The following is a 26,211-nucleotide window of genomic DNA, read 5'->3' as shown; positions in this document are numbered from 1 at the left end:
TGAGAGAATTGAGAATTCTCTGAAAATCAACTCTTGAATGTTAAATCCCTCTGACTATGGATATTGGTACTTTAAAGGGTAGCATTGCCTCCAAATCAGTCAGTCTGCCTAGCTATGCTGTTCTAATCTGCTAAATACTTGGTTTGAGTTCTTCCTATTTATAATAAAAATCTTTCTTTCGCAAATGTTATGATTTATATCTTAGTTCTACTACAAAAGCCTAGCTTTGTCACGCTTGCAAACTGGAGTCAAAGAATAAAAATAATTTTGAAATATTGTAGCCAAAATCTCTGCCTCATTGTCGATAATTATTTCTGATAATCCTTAGGTCTTTAATGAGCTTTGCCTGCATGGATGTAGACAGCCTGCCTATCCAACAGTGAGGTGAGATCAGCCTCAGTCTTCCCAGCAAGTGAGAGTGAAGGCTGGTGATGTCCACATGAAACGTAACTCTTTTCTAGGTTTTGCAATGGAACGGATATGGTTGCTCTTGCTTCTAACAATTAGAGTGCTTCCAGGGTCTGCTCAGTTCAATGGCTACAATTGTGACACCAACCTCCACAGTAGATTTCCTGGTAAGTCCGAACCCAATATTTTCTCTAATTGTATCTGGAAAGAGCGATTATGTTTGAATAGTAAATCATGTGACGTTTCTAATTTATTTGAGGAAAGGTAATCGGGCTTGCTCCAGAATAAAGACAAGACTATGTAGGAATGGCTTCATGAGCCCAGACCTAGTATGAAAGTACTTGACAGGTTTAGTAAAATAAGGAGGTCAGGATGGGGAATGTCCAAAGACAAGTTTACAAAGATAAGTTAAAGCAGGGTTCTTAATGATTTTGAATACCACAAATGATAGGATTTTTGTTTTTTTTTACTATGGGAAATTTCAAACATATGCAAAAGTAGAGATTAGTAAAAAAGCACTCATAGTAATCATACAGCTTCATCAGTTGTCAACATTTGTAAATTTTGTTTATCTCTCCTTACTACCTCCATCTCTGAAATATTTAAAAATAAATTCCTTATTCATGTTTCATTATATATATAAGTGAAAAGAACTATAAAAAGTCATTACACTTGTATATCTAATAAACTTAACAATAATTACTCAATATCATCTTATACTCAGCCAATTTGCCTCTAAATCCACATGGTGCATTTGTTGACGTGTTTCTTAAGTCTGTCTTAATTTATAGAAGTCCCTTGCTTTTCTAAAATGCCATTTATCTCTTTAAATAATTTGGTTATTTGTTTCTTAGAATTCCAACACTCTGGATCTGGTTGACTGTAACTCTTATGTGTCATTTAACATGCTTCTCTTTTCCTGTATAACCTGTCAACTAATGAGAGCTAGAGGTTTGAGTAAATTCAGGTTCAATTGTTTTGGCAAGGATACTTTTTGTATTATTTGTGTAATAAAAGTGTTTTGTCTTCATTTTGTAAGCAATGAAGAGCCATTGCATCTTTTTAAACATACCTTTTTAAGGATTTGATGTGGTCACATTTTGTTTCAGAAAGCAGACGTTGGGGAAAGTATGAAGGACAGAATCAAGTTAGAAGAGACTAGAGGCAGAGAGAAATGTCACAAAGGCAGTGACAATGGAAGCAGTAGAAGGAGACAGTTATTAAGAGATGCAGTATTTTGTGGTGGACTCCCCAGAACTTGAGAACTGATTTGACTCGGGAAGTGAGAGAAAGAGAAGGCTAGAGGCTGTTTTGAACTTAGATAACTGGATGTTGATACTGTTAACTGACGCCAAAAGTATAGGGCATTTGCATGTTTTAGAAAGGAAGTTTGGGGTCGAAAATAATGACTTTGAAGTGCTCTTAGAGAGTAGAGTGGCAGCCTCTACTCAGAAGTAGGAAATATGGACCTGGGTCCGAGGAGAGAGGTTGAAACCAAAAATAGCTGTGTGAGAGTTGAATCCCTGTGCAGTGAGTGAGCAATGAATGAGGGGTAGGAAAAGGAAAGTTGTGGAAATAGACTACTATTTAAATAACCCTGGTGGTGAAAGAAAGGGAGGAGTAAACTGAGCCAGCAGTTTAAATGAGAACGGAGATTTTTGGATTAGAGGACTAGAGACACCTGAGTCTACATGAGCAAAGGGAAAGTATTCAGAGACTAGGAATACTAACAAAGAAATAATTGATGTAATGAGGAAAGAAAATATGGAAGCGATCAAAGGTACAGGTGGAGGAGTTAACCTTGGAAAAGCGGCAGCTGTTTGTTTGATTTAGGAGAGAAGAGAAATAAAAGACAGAGGCAGAGAGATGCTAATTATGTTCATCTTCTTGGTTGAAGTGGAAGGCAGAGGCCCTCAGAGAGTGAGGGGCCAGAGGCCTGGCTGGGGCCTGGGAAGCGTAGTCAAGTCTTACCCTGTTATGGATAAAAGAGAAGGCCGGAATGTAAGAAGATTGCTCGGCAGAGAGGAACTAGCTGATGATGTAGTATACCTGTAAAGGTAAATAAAACCTGTAAATAAGCCAAGGAGTGACTAGGACAGCAAAAGGAAGTATTTTTCATATGGTAAAATTTTAAAATTATGTTAAAACTTCCATTTACAATGGTGCCCACTGACCATCGGCATCAAAAATCACCTGAGATAGTTGTTCAGTGTGGACTTCACTGCTTTCCCCCAGATATGTAGTGTCAGAATCTCTGAATATGGTGCTGGGAATTTGTATTTTAAATCCTGCAGATGAGTCTCATATGCATTATGATTGAGAACAGCTGACGGTATTCTATTACTTTCTTGAATCCATTATTCCAGTTAAAAGCACAGTCATGTTTGGGGAAATATAACCAAAAACAAAATCTTCTCCCAACCCCAAAATTCTTTCCACAAAGATAGTAGAAATGAGAACACATTTATCATTGAATAAGCATTAAACCAGAATGTGATGCTCAACACAGGCAATTCATTAAAAGTTTGCAAAGACAGAAAGGAATCTCGCTCTTTTACATAGTCAAGCAGAGGCAACCCATTGCATACATGTTTTCAAAATAAATAATAATTAGTTCTCAAGTAAGAGGACTTGACAGCACCATTTGTCATGTATAGTTCATCCTGAATTTATCTGGTAATTGAGGTGACCATCTGTGTTAGTATAGTAGCTTTCTCCAGAGGGAAGATAAAATTCTCATACCTTTATGAAAGGAGGTACTTTTGTGATTTGGAGCAAGGCTCCCTCAGAAGTGAGGCTCCCACCCTCCCCAGACTGTGAGATAAGGATACTATTTTCCTTGATGCTTACATTTCTAAGAGATGGTTCCCAAGTCCTTGAGAAAGACGTCCCTGCATCATAAAGCTGACAAAAGTCCTATCTAATTTTCAAAAGGATTTATATACATTTCAAGGAGAAGAGAAAGTACTTACAAGTTTTCTGATATAAATGGTCTCTTCCTTTATTTTCAACAGGGAGAATTAAAACTCTTATTTTTAATTTGTATTTGTCCTTACGCATGTTAGCACTTTTAGTACTTTTGGGCTTAGACAACAAATATCCAAACTTTCCAAATTTATACACACACACACACATTGTTGCAATTTAAAATTTATATTAAAAAAACCTAAAATTCAGATAAATCAAAAGTTCCATGAGAGGCTTTAAGTTTATATGGGTAGTCTTTTCAAGTAAGCCCATTTTTGCAGGTTGTGTGCAAAAGACCAGAGTGAGCAAATAAAGCCTGAAGGTTAATTGCTCACTCCCCTCTTGACCTGTGGCTTCTCTTCCACATCAGGATCACCCTTGATGTCATAAGGAGCTCCACAAGCTGCTCAGATACTAAGCAATGGGCTAGAATGAGAATGAGTCTGGCAAAGGAGAGGAGCTATCTAAATGCAAAGTAATGTTAATAATGATGAGAGTAATCATCTCACCCTATCTGACCTTTGCTGTTTCATGACATTAGAACTATTTTCTTTAATTTCCATGCCATTTATCCTTAAGCCAAGGGAACCACCATGGCCTAATTCATTTTAAATTTAAAGGGATACCATTTAATTTTAAAGGTAGTTAACTCTTGCCTATCGAAGCTAGTAGCAGGGAATAGACTCATGCCCAACTGACATTATAATTATGTTCTTCCAAGAATAAAATGCAATCCATAGTTGACTTTTAGAGTACCAAAGAATTATCTGGTCAAAGTGAAACATGCAGATAAATGCATTTGGCCTCTGCAACTAATGGATACCTTCTGGAACCAGCCCCTCTTTTAGAAGACGGTATATGTAAGGGTCGGCCTAAACTTTCAAGCCTCTAAAGAAGTCTTTAATGATAAAGGCACAATCAAGGAGAGATTAGGTTAATGACACCAGAAACTTTGTGGCCTGACATTGTTTTATGGTGAACTAACCAGTCAAGGCACATTATGTAATTCTCTCTTTTGTTTCTTACAATAAACCTACAAAACTTTTTAATTTTTACTTTATGATATGGAGATTGAGGATTAGAATTTTTCTAATACTGCAAAGCTAGCAATTGTCAGAGATATAACACTAGAGCTCTTTCCATCAAACCATGATGCCTTAAAGTGAATCTTGAATACTAAGTTTAAAAAATGATTTATACCAAAAACCAAATAATCCAATTACAAATGGGCAAACAAATGAATAGACATTTTTCCAAAGAAGACATACAGATGGACAGTAGGCACATGAAAAGGTGCTCACTAATCCTCAAGGAAATACAAATTAAAACCACAATGAGATATCACCTTACACCTGTCAGAATAGTTATCATCAAAAAGACAACAGATAAATGCTGGTGAGAATGTGGGAAGAGGGAACCCTTGTGCACTGCTGGTAGAAATGTAAATTGGTGCAGCAATTATGGAAAACAGTTTAAAGATTTCTCAAAAAATAAAAATGAACTACCGTATGATCCAGCAATTCCATTTCTGGGTATATATCTAAAGGAAACAAAATCATTATGTCAAAGAGACATCTGTACCCTATGTTCACTGCAGCATTATTTACAGTAGCTGAGACATGGAAACAACCAAAGTGTTTATCAACAGATGAATGGATAAAGTTGTGAGATACACACATACACACACACACACACACACACACAATGGAATACTATTCAACTATAAAAAAGAAGGAAATCCTGCCATTTGTGACAACGTGGATGGACTGCAAATGTTATTATGCTAAGTGAAATGTCATACAGAGAAAGACAAATACTATACGATCTCATTTATATGTGGAATCTAAAAAACAAAAGCAAAACTCATAGAAAATGAGAAGAGATTTGTGCTTACCAGATGCAGGGGTGGGGGCATGGGAGAATGGATCGAAGTGGTCAAAAGGTACAAACTTCACACTATAAGATAAATAAATACTGGGGATGTAATGTACAACATGATGATTATAGTTAACACTGATGTATGCTATATTTAAAATATATTAAAAGTTGCTAAGAGAGTAAATCCTCAAAGTTCTCATGACAAGGAAAAAAGCATTTTTTTCCTTTTTTTTGTATCTGTATGAATGATGGATATTAATTAAACTTATTTGGTAATCATTTCACAATAAGTGTAAGTCAAGTCATTATGCTGTCACCTTAAACTTATATAATGCCGTATGTCAATTGTATCTCAATAAAACTAAAATTTTAAAATTATGTGTAAATGGAGAATCACAATGGAAACTGCTACATTAAAGAATTTGAAAAATCATATGGTAGGAAAATTTGTTTAGCTTTTTCAGGACCAGCTTGACTAAGGAAATTTTTTCTCTGATAATATTTATTAATATTTCAATGAGTACCAGTGTTCCCCAGGAAATAAAATAGAGAATCACCTATTTCAGTGATAGACTTCATGGGCAGGTCAAGTAAAATGAGCTGCCTGATTTTGTGTTAGGCTTTGCTTAACCATTGCACTGTTCTGTGCCCAAAGACAAAGTAAGAGTGGATTATGGAATAATTATCCCAGGGAATACGTTCTGTCTCTCTGTGTAGGTAAGAAAGGCCAATTCTGCTGCCTTCCTACGTAGTAGTAGTGTTTTGGTCTCCAAGCTGTGAAGAGGATACCTGCTTTCGCTTTGCAGCTGTGACTGCAATTACTACACCAGATGAGGCAGAAGAACTGATCGAGACAGCGATTGCAGATCACATCCTGATTAACCTTCAGTGATAAAGTGCAGTGGAGAGAAGAGGAATTAGCAAGTTCAGTGACTGAACAATTCAGAGTTCTGAATTGTTCTTCTTTATTTTAATAACAAAGTTCTTTATTGCATGGATTTTTCATTTCCTCTACTTGTATAAGTAAAACCTATATGCTTTTTTCTGCTTGAAAAAGATGACCAAACTCTTCTAGTTCTAGCAAGTGTGAATAGAAGCCTGCAAAGTTTATGGAGGACTGCGTATGCATTTCTTTCAGCCCTGCAGACAACAGCTTGCATTTGCTAATGAGAAACAGAAGGGGAAAACTGAGGTGGTGACGAACCTGTTCAATACAGAGGGGAAACCTGAATTCCTAATCCACTTTAAATTCTTCATCAGCTGCTGGTATTTTGGGTAGATGAAATATCAATACCCCTTTTAAACTTCTTGCTCAGTATTGTATAAAAACTTGAGGAGAATTAACTTTAAAAATTGTGTTAAAACAACAAATATAACATCTGTTTTCTAAGCAATTTTAAGTTTATGTAGTGCCAAATATTGCTACTCTCATTTTATAGAGATAGAAGTAAAAATGATATATAAATTACTTTTATAATCTGCTAAGATTATATAGTCTTGGAATATCTCTTGGAGTCCAGGAAATAAATTAGAGTTGACCTTCCATATCCATGGGTTCCACATCTGTGGATTCAACCAACCTCAATGAAAATATTCAGAAAAAAAATTCCAGAAAGTTCCAAAAAGCACAACTTGAATTTGCTGCATGCCAGCAAACATTTATATAGCATTTACATTGTATTTACAGCTATTTACATAACATTTACATCATATTAGGTATTATAAGCAATCTAAAGATGATTTAAAATATATAGGAAGATGTGCATAGGTTATATGCAAATACTGCATATGCCATTTTATATAAGGGATTTCAGCGTCCATGGATTTCTTTTAAATTTTGGTATCCAAGGGTGGTCCTGGAATCAATCCCCCATGGATACTGAGGGATGAGTGCCCTTTATTTCCAGGTGAGATTTCTGTGGTACTACAAAGCAGCGCAGTCTTCAGCTTACAGAAAAGACTCCTCCTATTATACTGAATAGGTTTTGGTTCATACAATCAGTTTTAAACCAATGCTACCTTTAAGTGTGTATAAACCAGCCCATGGATCCAGGTGCAATCATATTCATGGGAATACCTGCATCTGAACTGCCCAGAGCCGTCAGTTGCTCACAATAGACTCACGCAGCCTCACACATCTCTTTCAGTTGTTTCGAGGAGTGCCCAGGGCCTAGTTGCCATTTGAGGTAACTGTCCTGCTCCTCTGGTTATTAAACTGCTATGGTTTGTAGCATGGGGTGGAGGTGGGGAAGGAGAAGACTGACCCTCTTCCCAATTTTATTTCACACATTGCCACCTGAGCACTAAAGTAGACTCATTTGGGTTCAGTCTCGCAAAGCCTTTCACAACCCTCTTTCATTGTAATTCAAACCAGTTAGTTCCTCAAAAAGGAAGGGACTCAGTCACACACCCATGCCCTTTACAATTTGTTTCTCTCTCTTTCCTGTCCCTTTTTCATCCAAATCTCTCCCTGTTGTAAGCCTATAAATCATACGGTTTGCTGGGAGTGCTTAATCCCACCTGATAGAACCCACCTAAGGATTACTTCCTGCCCAATCAAAATGTATAGTTATGACTAAGTAACTCAGTTGGTTAAGAGACTTGTGTAGGGGAGGAAAGATAATTTTCCCTCTACCCTTCTAGGTTCTTAGCTGAAGCCCCCTATAATAAAAGACAGATTAATAGAAAAAAACAAATAGAAGTTTAATAACATGTAAACCTCCTATATTCATGGAGTAATCCCTCCATGGAGTAATTCACTCCATGAATATAGGATTACTCCTATATTTTCTGTACCAGGAAAATGGAGTAACTCCCTGAAATGGCCCAAGCCACTACCTTAAATACCATCTCAAACTAAAGACAAAAGAGATGGTGGTGGTGGGGAAGCCAGTTATGGGAGGTCATCAGGTAAATCACAGTAAACAGGAGTATGGTTGTTATGCAGATTTAGGTCTGTAGCCTCCTTTGTAAGAGTTTCTGGAGGTTTAGTTCCCCTCTTCCTTCCTGGTACAGAGAAGGAGATGCACTTACAAATGGAGATTTCCCTTATAAATGTAAATGTCTCTTTCAGAAGAGTAACTTCCATTTGTTTTCAGGGATTCTCCTATGTCTGCCATTTCTTTTTAAAAAAAAAAAATTTATTTATTTATTTTGTTGCACTGGGTCTTAGTTGTGGCACGAGGGCTGCTTAATTGTGACATGCAAACTCTTAGTTGCAGAATGCATGTGGGATCTATTTCCCTGACTAGGGATTGAACCTGGGCCCCCTGCATTGGGAGTGCAGAGTCTTAACCTCTGCGCCACTAGGGAAATCCCTGCTATTTCTTAAAAATAATCAATTTAAGGTAGTCCTTATGCCCAAGAGGCATATTTTGGGGTGGCATATTCTGCTCCCCTTCACTTGCAACATTGGCATCACCTGGGAGCTTGTGAGAAATGTAAAGATCAGGCCCCATCCCAGATCTACTGAATCAGAATCTGCATTTTAATAAGATTCTGTATAATGCATATTCATAAGAAGTGCTGATTGGAGCGTGGTACTCATGATGTCTTGCCAGCTTTATGTTGTTACATACCAGAGTGTTTATGCCAACCCCAACTGGCTGTCACACACTTGCTTGCTATTAATGACAGTAGGGATTAGCAAATCCCTTGCTGTTAAGGGGAAATGATTTTAAAAATTTATTATTAATAATAAGGCAAGATAATTGATTGCCAGACTAATGCACTTAAAAAAGCTAAATACCTAAACAAATAGCAAAAATCTATTAATTTCATATTATTTAGTGTGTTGAATTAGAAAATATCTGACATAGAGAATTTTGATGTTCCTGTAAAAGTCTGAAAACAAGAATCATCTCAGGCAGTTGGCAGAGTACAGATAGGAAATATGAGTTCTGGATGAACAGTCAAGATGAACCTATATCATTGAGCACATATTTTCTTTGTGAATCTTGAAAGTTGATATTAAGAAGTTAGGGGCTTCCTAACTTTTTAGGAAGTGGTTGGCGCGGTGGTTGGGAGTCCGCCTGCTGGTGCAGGGACGTGGGTTCGTGCCCCGGTCCGGGAGGATCCCACATGCCCGCGGAGCGGCTGGGCCCGTGAGCCGTGGCCGCTGGGCCTGCGCGTCCGAAGCCTGTGCTCCGCAATGGGAGAGGCCACGGCAGTGAGAGGCCCGCGTACCGGAAAAAAAAAAAAAAAAAAGTTAGAAATCATCCATGCTGTTTGTGAAAGAGTTTAATTAAACATATTTTAATAAACACTTGCTGAATGTTTGTTAGGCACGCTGGGAAAACCCAGAGCTTTCAATGAGTTCATAATCTAGTGGGAAAGCAAATATCCACTTCCAGGTATAATGTAGGTGATATTGCAGACTCATAGTTAATGTGATGTGGGGTAGAGCGGAAGAGAATGACTATATATCATTGGAAAAATGAAGTCTTATAAAAGGAAGCCTTAGAAATTGTTTTTCTTTTCTCAGCCCATTTCTATTACCTGAGTGCTCTCAATGGGTATTTCATCTATTATTATTGTTTATAATTGACGTACTGAGTATTGGTGATTATCAAATTTATAATTCTTACTCTTTTCTATCCTCTAAATATTAGACTCTTATTTCCAACTACCTGCTGTATATTTCTGCTTGAATGTCCCATGTGTACCTCAGCCTCTCAAAAACTGAGCTCATCATCTTTTTCCTTCCTGTATTCCTTATCTCAGGGAATAATCCACCCAGTCACTAATGCTAGAAACTTGACCATAAGTTTCACATCCTCTTCTCTTCATGCCATCATCTAATCAATTTCTTATAAAATTTAGCCAGTTGGAACTGTTTCATTTCTTCCCAACAATCCCTTCCAAACAGCTGTGTCCTACCGAGGCATGGTTGTATATAACGTGGTATTCAAACCTCTATCATATCATTATCAACTGCATTGCAATTGTCTGTTTTTTTCTCTGTGTCCTTTACCCAACCATGAGTTCCTTGAAATGAAGGAGTCCTGTTAATGTCTTTATCCTTAGAGTTTAGCACAGAGACTAGCATACTGTATATAAACAAATGCTTTTTTTGGATACTTTGTTAACATGAAGTGGCATGTAGTTTAGATCTTGAAAATAAATAGGACCAAATAGCCTCTAGCTTGTGTAAAACTGATGGCACTGATTTTGTGTGTTCAACTCCTGTGCACCCCACCCTTTTTTTACAATCTACACTGACACCCAGAATTGCTTTTCATACAGATTTTTACATTTTCAGGTCAATAGTGAAGGAACATTTTGAGCCACTGCACTGCAGTGCTGAGTTCAGTTCAATTCTGGAGTGTTTGTGTTGCAGAATATATGTGTGCAAATTATTTGAATACTTGCATTGATCTGTGCCCTTATTAATCCAGGTAATAATTAGAACATGTTAAATATTCTGACACTACTGAAAGGAAATGTAGGTCTCAAACTTAGTATTGAGATGAGAAAAAAATCATTCCATGTATCAAAAACTAGGAATCATTAGCCTCATCTGGATGCAATTGGATGTAAGCCAGTTGAGTATGGAATTGTTGAGAAAAAGAAAATAGATATATTTGTTAAATATGTGAATCATATGCTGAGAATATATTGTCATTAATTATGTCTAAAGAGAAAAGTATATTAGGTGTTCTAGGAATGGAACTTTCTTGGAGATAAATAGGTAGAGTGATGTTTTTATTCACATATACAGAATTGGATCCATTCCCTTTTTACTCCATTTATATGGTAACCATATTCTATGAACCCCATATCAGGCTATGTTTTTGTACATGGTGAAATAGATGGTGACAGGATATTTAGTGTGACAGGATATTTAAATTTGCATAATTTTAGAAAATCTGAGACAAACTCATTGCCTGATTGGTAGGTAAGAGGAGTGCAGAACATCTCTTTATTTTTATCTGAATTCAATTGAATACTGCATTTTTAAATTTTCTATGAATAACTTAGCTTGGTTAAATATCAGGGGAAAAATCACCCTTTTGGCAGCATAACTGCACATAAACTCTGTATGTAGGCCTACCATTTTAGACATACTTAGTATCTTTAGACAGAAAACACTAGAAACCAAACATCTAAAGATGTTTATTCCTTGATTATTTTTTGTCATTAGCTTGTATTCATTGGATTGTTTAATACTGCAGTGTTGTTCAAAGGGATATTACAATTCAGGCCAGGGATTGGACAATAAAAAGGCTAAAAAAAATTAGTTGTTGAGAGCAACTGTTATTCAGTAACTGAAAAAAATTTCTCTACTTTTGGCAGAAATTGCTCTTTGGCAACTTGAAGTAGCATTTTTGTTTCCCTCAAAGCCTCACAAATGGAAAAGTTGTGCTGAATAGATGTCTTTAGTATCTACAACCAGGGAAAAATGTGTTCCTTGGAAGGGACAGTGAAAAGTCTTTAGAAAGCTAGGTTAGGATGGATTTGAACAGATCCTTTCTTACACTGTAAAGTCTTTAGTTTGTTATCATTTCTCCAAGTGGAATCAGCTTGTAGCAAATTCAGTTCCACGGCAGGGGTTACAAGTCTCCAGTTATAAAGCAGAAAACGGAAGAGAGCACTATGTCTGGACAAAGCAATCACTGCCATTGTTAAGCTAGCATAGGCATCAATTAATTCTCAAACAAAGGTGAGGAAGCTAAAATCTTCAGTTGGTTTAAGTTAAGGGAGTGATACCTCTTTTGTAACATATTTAATGATATGTATTAACTTCCATACATTTAGGGTATGCCAAGTAATGCAATGATACTCATTCTCTATTTTCCCAGGCATAAAGAGTTCTTAGTGCACGGTCTAGTAGTTGAGAGTTTGATTTCACATTTAAGTAGACATTTTGCTACCTTACAGAGACCATTTTGTATGTGAAGGTTTCCTGTGATCTTGCCTATGTGCTTGCTACTTGGCCTTATTGCCTACCATTTCCTCCTTGCTTTTTAAATTCAAATGAACTGTCCAGCTCCTAACCAGCCTGAGCATATTTATTTCACACTTCTGTCATCATTCATGCTGTCCCCTTTGTGCTGTAAGTTTCCCACTCCTTTTTGTAGCTAACTCCTACCGATACTTCAAAACTCAGTTCAATGGCATCTTCTCCAGGAAGCTGTTCCTAATCAACTGGTCTGGGTAAGGTTCTCTTTCGATGCCACCCCATGGTTCTCTGTCCAATTTTTCTGTAAATGTGGGCCACATCTACCTCCACTTATGGACTGTGATCTACTTAAGAAAAAGGACCACTACTTTGTACATCCTTAGTGCAGTCTATTGCCCCATACTTTATGTGAGTAATTAATTAATTACTCACTGGAGTACATCAATGAATATCATGGCTTCCTGCTTTCTGGGACTTTCAATTTATTGAGAAGACAATTATACAAATACATATATGATTCCAAGTCAATACAACAACATAAGACAGAGTAGCATAATTTAGATTTGGGATCAGGAAAGTCTTTGGGAAAAAGACAATGAAATTCGAGACCTGAGGGATGAGTAGGAGCTCCTCAGACAAAGATTGGGAATAGGAGAAGCATCCTACGGAGGGGAAAAAAATGATTGAAGGTCATGTGTAACCTATATTAGGCTTTTTAAAATACGGTATTTTATTGAGGAATAACATATAAAATAAGATGCAGCAATTTTAAGGGTGTGGCTTGAAATTTTAACGTATGTATACACTCATGTTATCACCACCCAGATTGATAGAGAACAATTTTATCATCCTCCAAATTTTCCTTGTTTCCCCTATTCTAGACAGTTTTCCTTCAGAGGTAACCACTATGCTGGCCTCTATGATTCAGTGTGATACATTTAAAGAACTGAACAGAGTTCAATGAAACAGATGTAGGGAGCAAGGGGGATAGTAGAGAGGAGATGAGAATGCAGAGGTAGGCAGGTGGTGGATCACAGAGTCTTGAGGACCTGGTTCAAGATTTGGACTTTTGGCCTGAGTGAAATGAATAGCTGTTGAAGATCTTCGCAAAGAGGTAACATGATTGGATTCACGTTTTAACAGCTGTACTAATCAGAGGGCATTAAGAGTTGAAATAAAGGAACCAGTTAGGAGGTTAATGTAATATTCTAGGGAAAATATAATTATGGCATAGACCAAGGAATAGCATAAATATGGAGAAAAATCACCAGATTTAAGATGTAATTTGAAGTTTGAATGTTTGAAACATTCAAACACTTGTTAAAATGAACTCATTATTTTAATAAGAGCATCATTTAAAAATTATAGTTGCATTTGAACAGCTAATGTTGTTGAAAGCTAATAGAGATATTCTCCCAATTTTAAGTGGTATTTATTATTTTCTGTGTTGGCACAGTATGCTTCATCTGTGGGTTATCATTTTATTTTCCACCTACAAGGGGAATATTGCTTGGAGTTTTACTTACCAAGCAGCCTAATATTTGCCTTTTGGCCATGAAAAAGATTTTCCATCTTTCTGTCTTTTGCTATGAAAAAAATTTTTCTTTTTTGTATTGAGTTTAAAATCATAATCAAATATAGAAATTTCCATTTTGATTGATTCGTATCCTCAAAATATGACTCACTTTACCAACAAAAAGCCAGTATGCAGAATAAACACTCCAAAGAAATATGCCGTTGAACACTTTTACCCATAGATTAGAACGGATATATTTAAGCAAATTAACTTTATGCCAAAAAGTCATGAATGACATTTACATATTACTTAGATCATTTACCAAAAAAATATTTTATTATGCTTGTTTTTCCTTTTTTGAACAATAAAGATGATTTCTCCGAACAGCCTAATCCATTTTTATTTGTTTGTTTTCACACTTTGAAAACCAGATGTATGTTTCAGATTCTTTATCTCAGTGGTAAAAAATAAGAGTGGTAAAAAGTAGTAAGCTTACTGTATTAATTTCCTAAGTCTGCTGTAACCATGTGGCATAAACAGAGTGACTTCAAACAACAGAAATTTATTTTCTCGCAATTCCGGAGGCTGGAAGTTAAAAATCAAGGTATCAGTAGGACTAAACTCCATCTGAGACTCTGGACAGAATCCTTCTTGGCCTCTTCCCAGCTTCTGGTGGTTTGCTGGCAGTCTTTGCTGTTCCTTGGCTTGTAGATGTGTCACTCCAATTCTCTGTCTTCACATGGCATTTTTCTTCCTGTGTCTCTGTCTCTTCACATGATACTTCTTTTAGAAGAACACCAGTAATATTGGATTAGAGACCCAGCCTACTCCAGTATGACCTCATCTAAACTAATTACCACATTCTGAGGTACTGGAGGTTAAGATTCAATGTATCTTTTTTTTTTTTTTCTGGAGGGAGGGAAACAATTCAATCTGTAACAGTTACCAAAACCAATAAAACTGAAAGCTTCTGACACTGGGGAATTACCTAGCAACAGCCAAATTCTCCATTTTCTACATATATTTTCCTCATTACATGCAGAAAATAACTAAATAGAGACATGAAAATCTTGTGTGTGGGGTGTGTGTGTGTGTGTGTGTGTGTGTTCGTGTGTGTGTGCCTGCTCACGTCTATAGACCTGGAATGGATCCCATCACTGATAACTCATGGAATCATGGAAAACTGCAAATTGTGTATTTACATTTTCATGCCTAGTTAATTGCTTTTATTCAGGCATAGTCATTCGCAAAATTTTCTTAGGGTAGACTGCATGTCTGACTGTAATATCAACAGATAAGTTTTCATTCTCTTCCTCTCTAGCATAATTTAATAAAATAAAATGGAATCTGGATAGATGGCTTTTGTTTATACATCCTGGATAAGATGGGTTACAAAACACCAAAGTGCTCAACAATTTGGCTTAGGATGGATTTTAACTGCTTCTTCCTTACACTTGAGAAAATGCATCATTTGTACTGAGGCTCACTACTCTAGACAGGTGATCTAAATAATTCAGTTACTCTCTTCTGAATTTCCTCAGTGACCTAATTTTTTCCACTCAATTCTCGAATCATTTTACACTACCCAATCAACATTTAATGCGCATCCACTGTGTACCGGGCACAAGGAAACAGAGATGCACTATAATCTCTAGACTCAAAGATCTCTCCTGAAATAACTAAATCAAAGACTATTTTTCCTGATACTTTCACGTTGGATTATGGTGTATTCAAGTATAGGAATGAATTAAACAGACCAAGGGGATGAAAATACCTCAGGGGATGGTAAAGTTATTCTTGGACCCCATGCTGTGCTTTCGTGATTTGTTTGTTTTTTTCTATTTTTTATTTCAGCTGAAAGAGACATCAGTGTCTACTGTGGGGTCCAGGCCATTACAATGAAGATTAATTTTTGCACAGTACTTTTCTCCGGTTATTCTGAAACAGACCTGGCACTGAACGGAAGGCATGGGGATTCCCACTGCAGGGGGTTCATCAATAACAACACCTTTCCTGCAGTGGTCATTTTCATCATCAATCTCAGCACCTTGGAGGGCTGTGGAAACAATTTAGTGGTAAGATTAGTGTGAAATTGTGTGCTAGGTTTGGGGATCATAACTAAAAAAACTCCCAATTTCATGAAATAATCAGAAGCCCAATCTATCTTTCGAGAAAAAATTCCAATAAAACTGAACAAATAGCTTTCCTTTGCCTGTTTGAGGCTTCTGCTCCCAATCATACAATTTTATTTTCCAGTAGTGGTTCTGTTTATTGTAGCTGGTGGTTGAGGGGCCTGAGATTAACTGTGCTACTCTAACCAACATTATTTTGTGTGAGTGACACTGAGGAATATGTCTCTACAGTTATTATCTAATTATCTAATTATCTAATGATAATTAGCTATGTTCCTCATGCGTTTTATGGAAGTATCTTTTATATTCCAGTGAGTTTGGCAATGGATCACTTGGCCTATTGCTTCTTAGTGACCTCATTCAGGAAGAAAGATGAAATATAGAATGAGAAACTTAGAATCTTCTAGGTATCATGTTTACCACTGAATGATCCACACCACTGTTTTGTAAAAGAGGGCTGTTAGCATTTCCAGTGTGAAATTCTTCATCCTGTGGGACTGTCCTTTGAATTTCAAAATGTTATCATACACAGTCTTACCCATGAAATCCCAGGAGCACGCTCTCTCCAGTCATTGTGAAAATCAAAACACCACTTCAAATATTTCCACCTTGAATGAGAACCACTAGTCTACACTATTCATTTATTTATGCATGCATTGAACACCAAAAATAGAATTGAAAGAGGCATTCACTCTCCTGGGAATTAAAATTAATTGAAGTAAAAATATTGTGATTTGGGGGGTGTTACACTAAAATTCATTTAGCACTATTTTTTCTTTTGCTTGTTTAAATATAGTCTTATTGGTTAATCCTAGCAAAGACAAAAAGAAGATTCAATGAGCATGACCACTTAGCCCAGTGAAGAAGGAGAGATCAGTTTTTCCTCTTGATAAATTATTGTTTGGGATTAAGGGGAAAAGCTTGATTATTCTAAGGGCAGGGCTTTTAAGACGTGGTGGGAGATAAGAGACAGGAAAAAGAGATTTCTTTGAATCTCCTTTATCTTTTCCTGGAGGGCAGTTAGAATATTGTGCCCATGACCATTTCCAAGTCTACAGCTTGAGTATTGTTGACTCTTTTTATTGAAAACGTTTATTCATCTCTCTGGGTTGTGTGCAGAGAGGTTATGAAGTGGGCCTAAGGGAGAGTGAGGGAGAGGGATTCAGGTTGATTATTACACATCCAAGGTTCCGTGTGGAGGGAGGGGGCCCCTGTGGAGAGCAGCAGCCCTGCCCCTCCTCCCCTCCCACGGTCGCCCAAGGCCTCTCCTTCAAGGAGCTTTCTACTCTTGACTTCAGTCTTACCCTGCTAATGGAAAAACAATTTGGGAGAAATGCCAGACAAAGCCTGTGTGTGTGTGTGTGTGTGTGTGTGTGTGTGTGTTTACGTGTTTGTGTGTGTACCTTCATTTTTTTTTTTAGAGCTGAATTACTCTGGTATAAAAATTGAGATATATATCATGTGTATATATATAAATATATGTATATAATTTTTTTTCGCAGACAGAATTTGCACGTTTCGCTAGCCAGTCAGGCAAGCCATGTGTAGAGAGGAAGAATCACTTAGTTTTTTATTTTTGTCTTAGATGTCACCACCTTTGGAGTTTGCTCCAAGGATAGTCCTGTATGGGAAAAATTAAGTAGACTACTAAATCATCTGGATTAGAATCAAAATGTTTTCATTCATGATGATTTTGGTTCTCTTCATGAGTCAGCTAGATAATTGCTTCAGCTTTGCCCATGTGCTCCTAGGTTCATGTATAAAGTGTATTCTATTATTGAAAATTAAATGTTACCAGTCTCCATAATATCTGCTAAAAATATTAATTGAGCATCATATTGTATTTGACATGGTGGGAGAAGCTCAATTGTATTATGAAGGTCAAGAACATTATTGATTATTCCTGAAATGCTGGTTCTTAAATTTTAGTGGGATTGGAGAAATGAAAGCTAATCAGTCCCAGGAAAATATACACATGGACAATATTTTTATATAAATTCTAGGAGTTCATGATCCCTCCGCAACCCAGCTAAGAACTATTGTCCTGGAAGGGGATGAGAACCTCCATGTACCACAGAGGAAGACCCTGAGAAGATCGACCCTAAGAAAATTTGTGACCCTAATTCATTTGTTCAGAATTTATCTCGAGGACCCCAAGATGCTGGTGTCACTGAGCTATGCTGAAGGGACAAAGGCAAACAAGACCAGGAGGGTCTCCTGCCCACAAAGAGCTCTGATTATGGATGGGGGTGTGCTGAGTCAGACTGCTCATGCACTGTGACTGCATGAATAGAAGCTGTGGGGTGTATCAGGAGAAGTTTCCAGGGAAGATGAGATCCAGGGGAGGAGTGGGATATGTCATGGTGAGGAGGGGAGAGTGGAGGCAGGAGGAGTATGCACAAAGGCCAGAGCAACAAGGGCCTTGGGGCTGGGACATTATTAACCAAGAGTGGGAGCCTGGAGATGTGAAGCTAACATGGAAAACAAGATCAGATTAACAGGGGTCTTTTAGGCCATGCCACGGAATTTGGACTTTACCCATGAGCGTTTTCAAATTACTTGCTGTAGCACAACGAGTGACATGTAGTCTCTCTACTTTCTTATTTATGAAATATGAGTATAGTGTCTTTGGTTATATGAAGTTTTATTTAGTTAAAAGACACATATGAGTCAGACAGAGAAAGACAAATATCATATGATATCGCTTATATGTGGAATCTAAAAAAATGCTACAAATGAGCTTATTTACAAAATAGAGTCACAGATGTGGAAAACAAACTTATGGTTACCAGGGGAGAACGGGGGAGATAAATTGGGAGATTGGGGTTGACATATACACACTACTATATATGAAATAGATAACTAATAAGGACCTACTGTATAGCACGGGGAACTCTACTCAATACTCTGTAATGACCTACATGGGAATAGAATCTAAAAAAGAGTGGATATATGTATATGTATAACTGATTCACTTTGCTGTACACCTGAAACTAACACAACATTGTAAATCAACTCTACTCCAATAAAAACTAATTAAAAAAGAATAAAATCACCCTCTTTATGAGAGGAAGAAGAAAAAGACGTATGATCACTTATAAGTAGCATTATATGTGTATAATCTCAAAACCATGCCATGTTATAGTTGCAACAGACCCTAGAAATGATCTGTCTACATGCTTTATTTTGCATATGAAATGCCTAGATTTACATGTAACTATTTAATAACTGAGCTTGATCTACCATTCTAACAGGTATCCACAATTCCTGGAGTCAGTGCTTATGGAAATGCAACTTCAGTACAAATAGGAAATATTTCAGGATATATTGATACTCCAGACCCACCAACAATCATCAGCTACCTACCTGGACTTCTTTACAAATTTAGTTGTAGTTATCCATTGGAATACCTGGTTAATAATACCCAGCTTGCTTCGTAAGTCGCATTTTATTCTTGTTTTCTCATATTGTCTTTTGGTTTGAGTCATTTTTACCCTTGAGGGACTTATAAAGATAGTAGGATTTGTTGTGAATAGCTAAACTCAATCTCATGGAAACCATATAAGGTCTTATCTGTCTACTTACCTACCTATCTACCTCTCTATCCATCTGTAAGTGTTATTGTTATGATGCATATCAACAGCTCAGTTTTAATCTCCCCCCAATTAAAATTGGCTCAAACTAATCAGATGTCTGCCTGGGGTTCTCCTAGCTCCCTTTAGAACGGCCCAAGAACCCAAGAACCCTGGGTGCTTATGCACCAGAAGGGCCTGTCCTGTTTCCAGTGTGTGGAACATTCGGTCACTGCATTTTTGGCTCCTGTTTAGCTTCATTCTCTGCCGTATCTCTCACTGGTGGACTCTGCTGCCCAGAATCTGAGGTCTCCATGCCTCCTGCTGAGGTGTCACCTGCACAGTTGCTGATGCTTCCCAGGAAAGGTGGTGTCACCCAGAGCCAAAGAGCTTCAGACATGGACTGCGGTCATTGCCTTTTGTTTAGAGTCATGTATTCATTCATTACTCCCAAAGCACATACTCCAAGACAGTTATACATCCACGTTACAATATAACCATATGGATTTGTGAAATATTTTTGACAAGATGGGGTGATTGAATAAGAACTTTCCCTCTCCAGTTCTAGGGTTTTCTATCACAAAAGTAGTTATTGTTTAATCTCAGTCACAGGGAATGTGGAGGACACATTTTGCTTCAGGTAAAAAATATTCATAGATGATGTAATGGCACAATGATGACAAACAACTTGGTCAAAAGCAAGATTTTGATGTGGAAAACAAGAAAAGAAAGGCCTTGAGTCAAAAGGATACAGGTGCAGAGGGAAGGAGGCCATAGTCTTTCACTCTGCTCCCCTCAACTTTCCCACTGAATACATTCCTGAACTTCAATGCACATGGAAATATATTCATTTATTCAATAAATATTATACACGTGCTACGTGCCATGCAATGTTCCAGCAGTAAACAAAGTAAAACAAAGTCCCTGATCTCATGAAACTTCTATTGAAGTGGAATTGATGAAAATGTATTTGCATCAGATTCAATTTTCTTTGGAATGAGGTTTTTCTGCAAAAGTTTCATGTAAGTAATAAAAAATGTAAAAAAGGTTCCTTATTTAACTAAAAAGATCATAAAGAACAGTTTGTCTTTACTTAGTCCCTCTTGCTGTTTGATTATTTATCTGTTCAGTAATTTAAACAGTATGCACACTACAGACCTAGTTAAAAGTATGTCAGGATTACTCAAGAGTTTTTTGCCTTAAATCTAACATTAAGATATAACTGAAACTTTTAAAATCTTATCAATGCCTTCCTTTTCCTCAATCTGTTTTAGGTCCTCAGCTGCTATTTCTGTGAGGGAGAACAATGGTACATTTGTCAGCACTTTGAACCTGCTCCTTTATAACGTAAGTTGATGGGCGAAGGATGTTATCTTCTCTTTCACTCTTCTGAGGAGCCATTTACGAGAATGGCTTTTATATAAAAATCTACCAAAAGCCACATTAACCTTGTTATACTTTGGTAACATTTATTCATCTTTACCACCATTTTCATATATCTTAGTGATAAAAGTATACTAAAAACTCCATTATTTTCTAGAAGTTGGTATATGATTTAAACTTTATTTTATAAATGTGATTCTGCATAGTTACTCCAAGTGTCTATCTACATTTATACATATATATTTATTTATGTGTGTATGTGTGTGTGTGTAGCCATAGTCAGGGTCAAGATTTTGGAAATAATATATTTGTGATAAAAAGATAGGAAAAGTCCAAATGATACTTGACTTGAAGGCACAATGCTTGGTGATGAATGTGTTAATATTTTCAATGTGGGTTTTGGCTGTTGTCAATTCTGTCACATCTGAAATAATTTGGGTTGACTGCACAGTATTGTATAAACTTTTGTCATTTAAATATCGACAGTGGCAGCAAAAATGTGAAAAATACATGAATTTCTATTTATAACTCTAACATTAATCTCACAATGATATTTTCATGTTGATTAAAAATTTTTACTCATACATGTTAAATGCCTGATTTAAATATCAATTTTCAATCTATCAACCAACATTTTTGTAAATTATGAATCTGATTTTTACATTATTATTCATGTCATCATGGCACTGAGTTATAATTCATGCAACTGATTTAAAAGTCATTGCATTATACTTTGAATATAATGTGCTATAAATATTGTAGTAGGACATTTTCCAAAGGCATTTAAAAAAATCATGTTTATAAGTTTGTAGTCTGACACCACAGAGTTCTAAACAACAAATTAAAATGTGTTGGAATGGAGATTGCCTTTCTGTCATTTCTGAACTTTCTTCTGCAAGGAGAAGCTGCCAAGATACTTGGTTTTACAATACTCAGCAAATATGGGCCAGTATTCATTCCCAGTATGGCCAGATATTTATTATTGTTGTGAGCAATACTTTTAAATTGGAACCTTTCTGTTAATTTATACGTGTAAGGTCCCTCAGGTAGAATTACGATGAATGGTTTGGATCCAATCTTAGTTATAATTGAGTGAAACAAAGATGGGAATTCCTGATCCTAAAAAAGTGAAAAACATACATGACATTTAAGGATACCACTGTTTTCTGTGAAATTAAACTATTCTCTCAGCAGAAAAGCAGAAAATTAAAATTTAGAAGTGTGGATTTGAAGAGAGCTTTGCTATTAAGCTCTTTCCTTTATCATTAGAGAGTATTATAGTCCTGTTGCTAACTAGACCTAATCCTTCAAAGAGTTTCTAGAATCTTAACGCCAAATAAAAGTGTGTAATTTGATGATAACCTTAAGATTTTAATTCTATGGTAAAAAGGTAATTGATATCAGAATATAAATGAAATACATAGTGCCAAAATCCTTTTTTTTTTTTTTTTTTTTTTTTGCGGTACGTGGGCCTCTCACTGTTGTGGCCTCTCCCGTTGCGGAGCACAGGCTCCGGACGCGCAGGCTCAGTGGCCATGGCTCACAGATCCAGCTGCTCCGCGGCATGTGGGATCCTCCCGGACTAGGGCACGAACCCGTGACCCCTGCATCGGCAGGCGGACTCTCAACCACTGTGCCACCAGGGAAGCCCAATCCTTCTCATTTTTAATCAATTTGCAATGAAAGTATTACTAATGGTTGAATTAATACATTAAAATGTAAAAGTTATTTACTAACCAGTTATTTAATAAAATTCAACCACTTCCCTACAAACTAGTGTTTTAAAAATTAACAGACTTAATTTTGTTAGAGCAGTTTTAGATTTACAGAAAAGTTGACCTAAAATGTACAGAGAGGGGTTCCCCGGTGGCGCAGTGGTTGAGAGTGTACCTGCCAATGCAGGGAACACGGGTTCGGGCCCTGGTCTGGGAGGATCCCACATGCCGCGGAGCAACTGGGCCCGTGAGCCACAATTACTGAGCCTGCGCGTCTGGAGCTTGTGCTCCGCAACAAGAGAGGCCACAACAATGAGAGGCCCACGCACCGCGATGAAGAGTGGCCCCTGCTTGCCACAACTAGAGAAAACCCTCGCACAGAAATGAAGACCCAACACAGCCAAAAAAAAGAAAAAAAAAAAAAAATGTACAGAGAGTTCCTATAGACCTCCAGTGCCTGCATACAACTTCCTCTGTTATCTGCACCTTGTATTATGGGTCATAGGGCATATTTGTTACAATTGATGAACCAATACTGACATATTATTAAGTAAGGTCCATAGTTTACATTTAGGTTAATACTTCACATTATATATTCTATGGGTTTTGACAAATGTATATGACATGCATCCATTATTACTGTATCATACAGGAGAGCTTCACTGCCCCAAACTAGTTTCTTAACATGGCACCATTGTAGTATTTTGCCAACTTACAGGACATTAAAAAACTAGTAATTTATACTGAAAAAAATTTTGTATACTTTGACGAATTGATCCCAAACCATATTTATTATTTATTTGGAACACTAACATTTAGCTACCCAAATGTAATTTTATTGCAGCATTTCAAACTAAGTATTATTTTACAACCATTAGGGGCCGTATTTTCCTATTTTACCTGCAAAGTTTGTGATTTCTAACCCTTAGGAATGATGAAAATTATATTACATACCTACTGCTCTTATTCTATAGTTAGTTACTTGGGTAGGAAAAAGTGCAGTTGTTTATTTCTATGTGTTCTGGGATTCAGTGAATGTACTAGGAAAATTTTACTTATAATAAATAATGACATTTATTGACTGTGTGATTTTAATATATGGAGTTTACTTCAAGTTGAACTATGACCTTATTTTTACATGGTATAAATAGGTCAGTTTTCTCCTCTGTGGAAACTGAAAGTGAAGATGACCTTGTGAATTTGAATTGTACCTAATTAATAATGTCTTCTGAGCAGGTAAAGAAACAGAGTAAATCTAAAACTGGGTTATGGTAATTATGAATTATTTTTAAAGTTGAGGAAAAAATGTAAAATAAATATAATTGATTTTAGGGACAATATTGTACTAACAGGAGTAAAGGCAACTAAACAAAATAAAATCAAAAGATAACCTTTTAGAAGGATAACTTTGATAAGTCATGATTAAACCACAGCTGAGTCATATCACTTGCAAATGACTTTGTAGTATACTACTTGTAAAAAAAAGTAAGCATTCTTCCGGGCAATATTGATGCAAATACAAGATGAAAGAGCTGTATAGTTAATGAAATGTGGATAACTTAGAGAAGTTGGAAAAGGGAGCCAGAAAGATAACGAAATAAAAATACTACCTATCAGAAATGGTTAGAGGAGCTATTATCATTTATCACAGAAATATAGAAAATAAGTACAGCGTATAATCCCTCATTTATCAGGATTTATTTGAGAATGAAATATTCCACATGAATGCAACTTTTTCAAAAGTGAAGCATCCAAATTATTATTGTTTTAATTTTAAAAATTCAATGAAATAGCATTATCTTCAGAGTTACTGAATTTGGGGGAAACAATTTGCCTCCATGCTAAATGATTTGACAGCTTAGATTTTGAGAAGTTTTTTCTTTATTCCACATTTTTTTTGTTTTTCTTTACTATCAAATTAAAGCTGTCACTTCTCAATTTCTAATTTGCTGCTTTCATCGACTGTAGATTGGGAAGTGATATAAATAAACTCTCCAGAATTGGTCTAAACTAAGGGTAAAAGGTAGAAATGAAGTCCTAAGACACCCTTCTATAAGTCCTTACCATGTAATCTAGTACAGGAATTCCAGGCCATGCATTTTGGCAACTCAGAGACCATACTGGTCTCTTTTTAGGTTTTTTTATTAAATTTTGGTAATTTCAAATTGCCAGATAAGTGACTTTGGGTAAATGAGACACATTATTTAAAGCGTAAAGACTTACATCTCCAATGGCAAAGGGCTTAAACTGAAGCAGATATAATTTAAATAAACTGAATATTAGCCACTAATATAATTTAAATAACTGGAATATGAATTTAAGTAAACTGAATATTGATAGCTGAATATTAGACAAACTAAATACTAACCTCTGACTAGTAACCATTGCTTATAATTTAAATACACTGAACATTAATCATCATAAATGGTAAACTATGGACACAAAAAGATTTATGCATGAATTTGTTACTTGGATATGATTTAAGAACAGTTCTGCCAAAAACTAGAGGATTAACTAGGTCCTTTTTGGAGTTGGTTCTGTAAATTGATGTTGATTTGCCCCCTTTTCTTTTATAGGACATTATTGTCTTAAGTAAATGTGCTGTTGGGAAGGTAATGATGGATTAATTGCTTATTTTTTTCATCATTAGGATTCAACCTACAGTCAGCAGTTAATTATCCCGAGTATAGGATTACCTTTGAAAACCAAAGTATTTGCAGCTGTACAAGCCACTAATCTGGACGGCAGGTATTTTCAAACCCTTATCTTTTGTTGGTTAAAACATTTTGGCTGCCTAAAGCCTCATGAATCATAAAGTTAGCTCATTCACTTTAAAAAAAATATTGCCATTGCCATTCCATTTAGAAATGCTAAACAATGGCTCTTAAAGAAATAGTTAGGGGGGACTTCCCTGGTGGTGCAGTGGTTGGGAATCCGCCTGCCAGTGCAGGGGACACAGGTTCGAGCTCTAATCCGGGAAGATCCCATGTGCCACGGAGCAACTAAGCCCGTGCGCCACAACTACAGAGCCTGTGTTCTAGAGCCCGTGAGCCACAACTACTGAAGCCCACACGCCTAGAGCCCGTGCTCTGCAACAAGAGAAGCCACCACAGTGAGAAGCCCGCGCACAGCAAGGAAGAGTGCCCCCCACTTGCCACAAATAGAGAAAGCCCGTGCACAGCAATGAAGACCCAACGCAGCTAAAATTAATTAATTAATTAAAAGAAAAACAATGTAGTTAGGGGCATAGGCCTGAGGCCACTCCCCTAGGGATTTTAATACGTCTCCTGCCCTAACCAGGTACAGACATTTCACTCTCGCCATCCATGGCTACGCATTTTTGCCAAACATAGCAAGGCTTATGCCATTGCCTCTGACCAGACTCTCTCTCCACCACCACCCTCTTGCCTCACACACACCCTTCCATTTTATTTCTGCCAGCTCAAATCCTACCCAGTGTTCCTGGCCCTGATCTAGTGCCATCTCTGTCTGATATCTATCCTTATCACTCCAAACAAGAGAGCAGTCAGAATGGGGTGAGATTAATCAAGGGAAAAGACACGTATTTAAAGGAAAAGAAGAATAACAGTGGAACCACTGTTCTCCCAGTTTCCAAAATGGGAAACTCGACCCTATGTTAAGGTGACATAACCTCACCTTAAATGTCCAAAAAACTTCTCAGGAATCCACCCCATCTTATTCTTCAGTTTTCCTTCCCAAGTACCTCGCCTATTATGTC

The 26,211-nt window shown here is 36.8% G+C and overlaps 1 protein-coding gene across 1 annotated transcript in view; it reads left to right on the top strand.

The window, feature by feature from the left end:
- The first annotated feature begins 469 nt into the window (after nucleotides 1-469).
- The window catches only part of ZPLD1 (zona pellucida like domain containing 1), a 38,476-nt gene continuing 12,734 nt past the window's right edge, over nucleotides 470-26,211 (top strand). Inside the window, exons 1-5 of the mRNA XM_065876890.1 lie at nucleotides 470-575; nucleotides 15,525-15,745; nucleotides 19,057-19,238; nucleotides 20,649-20,721; nucleotides 25,123-25,220. Of these exons, the coding sequence (XP_065732962.1) occupies nucleotides 470-575; nucleotides 15,525-15,745; nucleotides 19,057-19,238; nucleotides 20,649-20,721; nucleotides 25,123-25,220 (680 nt within the window). The remainder of the gene's footprint in view (nucleotides 576-15,524; nucleotides 15,746-19,056; nucleotides 19,239-20,648; nucleotides 20,722-25,122; nucleotides 25,221-26,211) is intronic.

This window comes from Phocoena phocoena, chromosome 4 (genome assembly GCF_963924675.1).
Source record: "Phocoena phocoena chromosome 4, mPhoPho1.1, whole genome shotgun sequence".
Taxonomy (NCBI): domain Eukaryota; kingdom Metazoa; phylum Chordata; class Mammalia; order Artiodactyla; family Phocoenidae; genus Phocoena; species Phocoena phocoena.
This window is presented reverse-complemented; position numbering and strand designations above follow the sequence as displayed.